At 34.6% G+C, this 9,931-nt stretch overlaps 1 protein-coding gene across 1 annotated transcript; it reads left to right on the top strand.

The window, feature by feature from the left end:
- Positions 1-2,311: 2,311 nt before the first annotated feature.
- Positions 2,312-8,623, top strand: LOC106464948 (general transcription factor IIH subunit 4-like). The gene is made up of 2 exons (XM_013925122.2): positions 2,312-2,809; positions 7,964-8,623. Exons 1-2 carry the CDS (start codon positions 2,693-2,695, stop codon positions 8,072-8,074), a joined length of 228 nt encoding a protein of 75 aa, XP_013780576.1. The 5' UTR covers positions 2,312-2,692; the 3' UTR covers positions 8,075-8,623.
- Positions 8,624-9,931: the final 1,308 nt, after the last annotated feature.

Raw genomic sequence — 9,931 nt, forward strand, 5'->3', positions numbered from 1 at the left:
CTACTACATTGGGGGCTGGAATACCAACCTCAGCAGATAAGTTTATCTTACTTACCCCCAAATGGTAGAACCTTATTTCTTTTTCTTTACTTTGGAGAGCAGCCACCTTCCCACAACTGTCTGCAGGCAGTGAAGGGTGATATAGATGTGGGACATTGTGGGCTTGAGCATCCACATCTCACTCTCGTAATATGTACATCTTTTGATTATTTTATTTTTATTTTTTGAGTTTCTTCATGTGAGATTGGTGAACGGAGGTTAAGACTGAGGGACAGTTTATCCCCACTGCAATGTGGGTCCTTCTTTTGCAGTCACTTCTAAAATCCAGATCATATTTTATATGCCATATTATAGAGTGTACCCTGGGGATCCTCTTCATTTTTGTTTGGGCTTCTTTCTGTTTATTTATATATATTATTATATGTATATTATTTATGTTTGGAGTTGCAAAACGTATATGTACATTATATGCAAATTTGTTCATTATGTTTTTTTATACACATAGGTAAAATATTTAAAGAACAGAATCATCATTGAAGAAAAAATTTGGTTAGAATGTTAAAATGTTAATAAATAAAGTAAAACTGTGGATATTGGTTTGAGCCACATGAAAGGAAGATACAGTATACCCAATATTTTAGTTGATAGTGATGAGAGAATATTTTTAGAGCTTGCAGAAGGTGAAAGTAACTGGTTAACTTACACTGCAACCTGGAAAACCATAGAGTTATCCAATGTTTTCATTAATGTCATTGAAGATATGTTTCATTTGGTAGAGTTGAAATATTCATAGAAAAAGTGAAATTATCTTTAGAGTTTGGAACCTAAGGAAAAGTATGGTACACATAATGTTTTCATTGGTTTTGAAGTGAAGTGTTAAACTTTATAGAATTGAAATACTGTATAAATGAACAATTCTGGTTAATATTTTCTTAATATTATTCTTTTGTACATGTTGCAGTTTGAACACATGCTAATGTAGCCTGTGATTGTATAGCCTGAAGGCATAAGTTCCTTTAAGTTGTACTATGTATTAGAAACTCAAGTGATTGACAGTATAATGCTAAAAGGAATCTCACAGTAAAGGGAGAAATTCCAGTATATGCATAGTTCCTAACCTGAATTCAGTTACCTATGTAGGAAACCAAACATGTAGTTTTACCCCTATTGAACCTAGAATCTGTTTTTATGGACTAGACAATGGTGTAAGACTCATTGAACATGGATAGTAACTATACTCTAGCAAGAATTGTCAATTAGCAACCACCACACAGGGAGCAAGCATTATTCTAGGGTAATGTATGTTCCATATGAAGCTTGCTGGAGTGGAATGTCTATAGGTGCTTCGGAAGTATTTTCTGAGGCAATATCCATGTAGATATGTGTGCCTTTATTTAAAACCTTTTCACAGAGTAGATTTTGTTTCTAGCTTTTTAGCTGCTTTTTCATTTATTTTGTTAGCAACAGAAGTGGATATCCTTGATATGGAGACTACATTATTTTTACCTTCAGAAAGGAGTACCATAGGATTCCAAGACTCCAGTAATAGAGCGGTTTTTACTGGTAGCTGAAGAAGAGATGATAGATAAAAATCTCCTGCATGTGGAAACCTCTGATGTCCAGGCTTCCCTGTGGTCTGGAAAGTGAGGTTTTTAGGCAGGATTGTTGACTGAGCTTTCAGTTGCTCTTATGCGAGCATTTGTTACAGACACACCCAAGCCAAGTTTGCCAGCTGTACAGCCAGTGCAGTCTCATCACTATGAGCAACCCTAACAGAACCATCTTGATTGAAGAGGAAGAAAAATATAAAGTCCATCCATTCTATTTTATGCACTGTTTTTAATTTGTTTGTCTTTTGTTTAATATACAGTTGCTTGATGCTTACTGATATTTTGAGTCGAGTCTTGTCTCTTTCCTAAGTCCAATTTGGCGGGAATTTCAGTTTTAAATCTGTAATACATTTTTTGCTATTACTCAAGTTATTTTCAGTACTATTCTTATCTCTAAGTTAAATCAGTGCACCTGAGGACACCAAACATTTCTTTTTATGTATGCAACAAGTACTTCCAAACTCTCTGTGAAGATTTATTAATAAATTTTCAAGAAGATTGAATGCAAGCAGCAAATATAATATGAATTATATTGTTTAGCCTTATTCTTTATCTTAAACTTAAGCACTTTCCTCACTTCTTTGTGAAGAAAAGTGACTGACATCTCTGGATAAATGATTTTTTTTCTATCATTGATCATGTTTTAGATGGTTGATTCACTTTTGTTTCTTTGATTTTCATTTCTTTACTCTTATTTCATTCTTTCCTGCTTTTTTTCACTAGGTTTTTTATCATTCATTATTCTGGTAATGTTGGTTCACTTAAGAAAAAATTCGAGCAGTTAAACAGTAGTTTTAAACACGAGGAACAAATAGTTGAGACAAAATCACAAGGAAAATCAAAACAAAAACTCAGGGTAGATATAAAAAAGTTGACATTGCACTTCTTCTTCTACTTGGAAATTATGTAGTTCATATACTTCCACATGATCTTATAGCAGAATGTTACTCAAAGAGGCCTAATATTCTTATGATACCTTGATTTATACACATTATTAACTGTTATGTGATGAACTTTGATACAAGAAAGATTTTACTGAAATATTTTACAATCTACAGAAATGTGTAATTCCACCTACTGTGATGGATCAAATAAGGTTATGGGAAGTAGAAAGAGATCGTTTCAATTTTAAGGAAGGAGTTCTGTACAGCCAGTTTCTGTCTCAAAATGACTTTGAACTTCTGAGGAACTATGCAAGGGTAAGTAGATTATTTATTGCTACTTATTGCATCTTGAGAATTCTGAAGTGACAAAAAGGTAGTGTTAACATTGAATTTTTTGTTGTGGTGTTTTATGTGCATGTGTTTGAATAAAAATCAGAACCTATTTAAAGCATCTATAAGATATTGACATATGTACGTGTTAAGTATTCTGAGAATTGTGAAGTGACCTTGGTGTTAACTTTGAATTTTTTATTGTGCTGTTTCATGTACTTGTGAACTAGAATTTGTATATAGCTTCAGGAAAACCTTATCTTTCAAGTGATTTCTTTATCCTACAATTAGAATTTTGAAGCATTTTTGAAATGCATGTGTTTTATTATAAGTTACCCAGAAAGTAAGAAAGAGGCTTTAAATGTTTTAATTTGTAAAATTTTAATGAAATGTATACTTACAGTGTTTTCAAACACAATAGTAGTAGTAGTAGTTGTGAAATAACGTTGAACATACTTAGAGTTATTTAGTATAAAATATTTTAATACTACACATTTTAGTGGAAGTAAAAGACATAATTAAACAGAAGTATATATCAACACTTCTGTTGTTTCATTCTAACTGTGTAAATAGCACATGTTAGACACCAGCTGTACACTCAGGACATGGTGACATACAGTTCATTTTTTAATTTTACTTGTGGTATGCAACTTTCTTTTAATTAGATTAGATTTTGCAGTAAGATACAACTAGATTTCAAGTTCTCAGTAATGGATTGATCATTCAGTTCACATCTCCTCTTCCTCTGTCTGTAATACCGGTTGGATTTCCACTCCCCAAGGACCCATTTACTTTTAACTGTCAAGTACAAGCCATCCAGGATTTTCTACATAAAGAGGCCATAGACTGCATCACCTCCTTTCTCGAGGGTTTTTATTCTCAGTTTTTTGTAGTATCGAAAAAGACGGGCAATTGGCAACCAGTCATTGACCTTTCCCATCTTAATTACTTCCTCCAGCCTCCTCAGTTTATAATGGAGTCATTTCTTTCCCTTTCGTGGCTCATTTCACCTGGATTATGGATGACAGAATTCAACGTCACAGATGCTTACCTTCATATCTAGATCACCGCATCATCAAGGCATTATCTTCGTTTTGTGCATGACAACCAGGTTTTTCAGTTTTGTGCTCTACTATTCGCCCTCACATCTGCTCCATACATTTTTTACCGGATAGTCAGAGCTTTTTCACGTGATCTTCACTCCCTTGGCATTCACACTCACCATTACATGGATGACTGGCTTCTCGCCCTTTCTCACCATTTGGCAGAACTGCACACTCAAACTCTGTAACCAGGAGCTGCAAGTGCTGGGTTTCTTATTAAAAAGGGGAAGTCTATTCTTACTCCCACACAGTACCTCATCAATTTAGTGGTGTTTTTCAATTCCAGACTAAGGCAGGTCCAACCTTCTCCTCTGTGCCTTCAGGCCATGGAATGAGCAATTTTTCAATTACAGTTGTCTCCTTCTCTACCAACATGCACAGTTATATTTCATTTGGAGATGTGGGTATCCTTGGAATCACTCATTCCTTTAGGTCAGGCCCACATGAGGCCCCTTCAACAGTTGTTACAGGACCAGTGGAATATTTGCACAGATGTGCTGTATTGTCCAGTGCGACTGTGGGATTCAAGTTTGCTGAATCTCAGCTGGTGGTTGAATAGGGACAGCACAACAGTAAGTGTCCCTCTACCACTTCCACGGCCAGAGATACATCTGATCACATATGCTTTTCTTCAGAGCTAGGCTACTTGTATAGAAAATATGGAATTCAAGGGACTTTCGACAGTTAGAGGAAGCTTCTTTCCCTATCAATATCTTAGAACTTTTAGCAGTTTAATAAGCTATGACTCTGGGTCTTGAATTGTTGAGAGGAAAGATGGTAATGCTTCATTCGTTCAATTCCACAGTAGTATTGTACATTTTAAAGCAAGGGGATCTTCTCCTTTGCTTGTCACGTTCCAGGGATAATGAATCTAGTGGCTGACCAGTTATCTTGTCCCAATAGAGCTCTTCCTGCGGAATGTATGCCTCATTCTCAAGTTTTTTGTTGGATCTGCTGTTGTCTAGGGACACAACAGATCAATGCTTTTGCCATACACTGGAATGCTCAGCTCCAATCCTTCTGGTCTCTAGTACTTCACCTTCTGGCTTTGGGAGTAGATGCTCTCAGCCAGGATTGGATGGGTCTTCATCTTTATTTATTCCCTCATATTCTTCTGCTGTCCAAGGTTCTGGCACCGATTCATTCCATGTCTTGTCAAGTACTTTTGGTGGCAGCCCTGGTTTCCACTCCTCCAGTATCTTCAAGAGTGTCAACCTCTTCCCCTTTCTCACTGGCCATTTCTCTTATGTCAGCCTCGGTCAGATATTTTTCATCCAGCAGTCAGCATTCTTCGAATTCAAGCCTGTCTTTTATGTAGTCCATCACAGGAAATCAGGGATTGACATCATGAGTGGCATCCATATTCTATTCAACATTCCTCTTTGGAAGTTAATCAAAGGAAATGGTTTACTTATCGTCATTGGTCTCTCAGACAAGGGTTTAACCCTTCATGTCCCACTGTGCCACGTGTCTCTCAATTTTTTACATGACTGTTTGACAAAAGTTTGGTGTCTTTGTCTGTTGCCTTGTATGAGGCTGCCTTATCAGCTACTTTTTGTTTTTCTAAGAGAGAACAAGTTTTTGAGTCCCCAGTTTTGTCATTACTTTTGAAATAATTTTGGTTATCTGCCCTCGTCACCCTTTCCAGGTTCCTAATTGGGATATCACAGTGGTTCTCCATGCATTTTCATGTCCACCTTTTGAATTTGGGGTCAATGTATTATTTTTCACTTCTTTTGTTATTGACTAGTAGGCATATTGATATTCTTCATGTTCACAGGAAACTGTACCATTCCAACTACATTCTGTTGTATCTAGACAGATGTCCTTTTGTACCTAAAATTGCAGCAGCTAAGGAAGGAGATAAGGCTTTCTCTCCTATTCATCTTCCCTCCTTTTCCCATTTATATGACTGTTCAGAATTGGATTGTCTTTTATGCCCTGTTCAGGCTCTCAGCTGTTATGTGACATACTGAAGAATTTTGAAGCTCACATTGCCAATTATTTATCCATTGAGAGTTCTTCAATATCACAAGACTTATCCCCTGTCACCTTGACAAGTTGGATTCGTCACTGGGTTCAGATAGCTTACTCTGGTCTTTCATTGGAGGGGTGGAGACTTCTTAGGGTCTCATCTCATCCAGTTTGACATATATCGCTGTCCCTGGCAGATTGGTTGCATAGCCTGGTGGAGGAAATTGTCCAGACTGGTATGTAGACCACACCTAACACCTTTATATCACACTATTTACATGATTTAGTAGTTTCCTCCTCGGATGGGTTTCAGCTATCTTCTGTGGCTATTCTACACACCCCGGCTAAGTTATGATGGAGGTGAGTAACTTCATTTCTTTTGTGCTATTACTTTTTCCGAGACCTTCTTGTCATTCTCTTTTGGACCCCAATATCAGTGGTATATTGCCTGGTCAGGTATGCTTTTACAAATCCCCATTAGCTATCAGTAGACTAATAACTAAATTCCTGGTAAGAACAAGCTATGTTGAGATGGAGTGATCCATAAGACTGCCTTGGCACTTCCGGGTGGTGAACAATTGTTTTGTATCACACATAATATACAATACTGGACTGCCACTCATGGACGACCATGAGTAAAGCGTAAAGGGACTTTGGCCATCCTGGCTAACCCCTGAATTGAACAAATTGGGGTTGGTTTGCTTTTCAAAATAGGGAACATGGTTCATTGTCTGCAGAACATCGTTCCTCAGGACTTCTCAATGCGAGTCCCACCCAACCTCTCTTCTAGTGGAGCAAGGGAGTCCTTTACTAATTATAAAAATAAAAGGTATAATGTTTTATTGCAAATAACTGCATGATGGCACTTAACTAGTATTAGGGATACCCAATCTCTTCAGATGTCTATCAAGAATACAGGTGCAAAACCGAGATGCTTGCAACCAATAACCAGTTAAGGGACAGAATCCAGGTGCTTTAGCACTAAATGTCCTGAATTTAACCATGCATTCACTGTGACCTGTAATATACCACATGCACAAATATGCAGCTAATCTATTGAAGTAAATGAACTTTGAATTTAAAAGCATTATAAAAATCCTTTCTGAGTTATATTTAACTTTAGATCCACTTGTTGACCTCACCTATATAGAGATTTATGAAATTGAGTCAGTGCATGTTAGGCCCTCAACTTTAGACATGATATGTTTAACTTAGGCCTAAAATGATCTCTTTATAAGTTCTTAACCAGATGATTAAGATGTAATCTACAAATGATGCTTGCGGACCTTTGTATTTTAGGTACTAATATTGAAAAAGAATATAAGCTATAGTACTAGACCTAATTATACTGGTAGTTTAATTAATAATGTCTCCATACTTTATTTAAAAAATCAGTTAAAACAATGTTTATAGGTATACAATAATTTAAATATTTTTTAACTAGAGTTTTTAATAAATATTTCTACACAATTCCTTGTTCCTATTTTTTTAGTCTCCAAACTTCTTGCAGTCCCTTTCGCCAAATCTGACAGTTGTATTCGTCTTTAGTGGTTATGTTCAACAGGTATTACCTCTCTTCCAATAGCTCAGTTAAGGAGCAAATTACTTTTGTAGTCCATTGAACCAACATGTGTTTGATACCACTTTTTCTCTTCTTTGCAGAAGCAGACACGTATCATTGGAAAAATCTTACTTGTGATGATAACTAATTAGAGGTTTAATTTCAACATATAAGTCAGATAAAAGTTACACTTTGCCCAATGTTTCTAGTATGAGATGAAAGTATTTCTGTTTGACTACTTGTGATTTTTTTTAATGATTTAACAAGTTGCATCTGACTTGGTTGGTAGTGAACTGATGGCCTAAAAGTCTTATACACTATATTTTAACTACCATGTCATAAAGTATCATAAAATAGATTGAAGCCTGTTTTATAAGTTGTATTTTTAAAAGTACTGATATGTTATCCTTTTAATAAAGTAAAAAAGCTTAGAAAAAAATTATACACAAAAAATAAAACATGCTTAAATGTTTTTCAAATCGAAAGTTTTATTTTTGGTAGGATCTAGGTGTGTTGGTGTGGGACAACTCATCCAAGAGAGTAATGGTTGTCAGTCGGGCAGGACATGATGATGTGAAACGATTCTGGAAAAGACACCGACAGGACCACTAGAAATATTCATAAGAAGGTTTATAACATTTTATTTTGCAAATAACACGGGCCTGTCTAAAAGGCACATAATATTTGCATCTGTGAGATAGCGCTATCACACTAAAATGGTTTTGTGTAAAAATATACCATTATTCAGTCTTGCATCGAAATTTCTTTTTTCCCCAAATCAGCTTTCCTTCATAAATTCATTATTTTTGTGTGATTGTTTTCAAAGTAACTTTAAGTAAACACACATTCACAATTGTCACATAAAGATTTTTATTCATTTGTAACAGTAAAGTTTAAATGCAAAAGCAAAGGTTTTTTCCCCTTGTCGGTTGAAAGTTAGAAAGAGCACTGGTAAGTTATTTTTTTTAATATATACTTTGAAAGAAAGATCATATGAAGTTTTGAGAAAATATCAAATATGACAGATGTTGTAAGCTGTGTGTATGTTCTATTCTTCATGTATATAATAAACTAATTTTCATATGACTGTATCTCAACAGATAACTTCAATAAAGTTATCTGATTTTTTATGTAAAATAAAAATCATTTTCTGAAAACTCCCTTTTTTCATGTGAAATACAGAATTTTAATCACTCAAGGAAGAATACCACATGGAAAAACGACTAACTAGTAGTTATTTATTTGTATATTGATATAATGTATATTTGTATAATGATAATTAATAATGATGCATGTAGGTTGGTTTGTGAAGATCAGACTCCAATGTAAAGTAATGAATTTGTGTCTCAACAGTTTCAGAAATAAGGCATTAATGGTAATGCTGCACAGGAATAAATTATGATTTTTTTTCTGCTTGGCAATCTTATTACTGAGCTATCTTGATAGACTTAATGTGAATTGTCCTTACTTTACTTTAGAGAACTTATCTTGCAAAGAAAGGACCGGGATAAATAACTTAATGAAAAAATAAGTATTTCTGCTTCAATAAATTTGTCTTGTAATTTTGAAAGACAATTTTTGTGTAGTAAAGAAAAGACCAACATCACAAAATAATCCCAAAACAAACTGTGTATGCATTAATAAAGTTATCATTTAAAGTTTAAAAAAAAGGTTAAATTTTTCATTTTAAAATATTTGCAGACTGTGTACTTGAGTGATTGCACCAGTGATTAAAACTTCATATCTGTTTAAATAAAAATTTTTCCTTACTGTAAAAGCTGTAACTTGTAAAACAAAAAAAACACACATAATTATTACATTATGTTATTCTTCGTCACAAGTACATTGTCATACATTTTAGTTACTTGTAATTGATGTAAATGGAGTTTGTGGAGGATTCTAGAAAATGGCAAAGAAGAGTTTATTTAGTGATTTACGAACAAATACAAAAGCCATTATAAATGACAAAGGAAAAATTGCCATATGTTTTTACTATATAATGACAATAAATGTCAAACTGATTTTATTTGGAAAAAAAATAGTAGATTACAATACTGGCTTGGTTTTAGCAACTTACCAAAATGTAAGTGTATTATATACAAAATAATACTTTGGTATTTGTGCTGTTATATAACCATACTGATGACAGTTAGTGTGTAAATCTGAAACTGTGTTGAAGGATTTAGACTTCAGTTGTTGTTGAGAAGTACTTTTGCAAGGAAAGATGTACAATAGAACCTGTGATGGGACTGAGCTTAAATGGTCTCTTTTGAGAGGTGGTCTGATTGCAGAAACCAGAAACTGATCACATCATAAACATGAATCCTGCCTTTCCTCATTGGATCCACTTGTACATTTCTTTTCATCTCACATTTTCACTAAACCATTTTTTTAAAGCCACTTATACTACTTGCAAACATGTATTATGAACAAATACAGAAGTACATTTGTATTCTTATTTATTTTTAT

Source organism: Limulus polyphemus, unplaced genomic scaffold (genome assembly GCF_000517525.1).
Source record: "Limulus polyphemus unplaced genomic scaffold, Limulus_polyphemus-2.1.2 Scaffold1791, whole genome shotgun sequence".
Taxonomy (NCBI): Eukaryota; Metazoa; Arthropoda; class Merostomata; order Xiphosura; family Limulidae; genus Limulus; species Limulus polyphemus.

Bases quoted from the DNA above. Each gene is read 5' to 3' on its own strand.
- LOC106464948 (XM_013925122.2), top strand. From the start codon at position 2,693: ATGGATCAAATAAGGTTATGGGAAGTAGAAAGAGATCGTTTCAATTTT. The intron at 2,810-7,963 runs GTAAGTAGATTA...TATTTTTGGTAG, and splicing joins TTCTGAGGAACTATGCAAGG to GATCTAGGTGTGTTGGTGTG.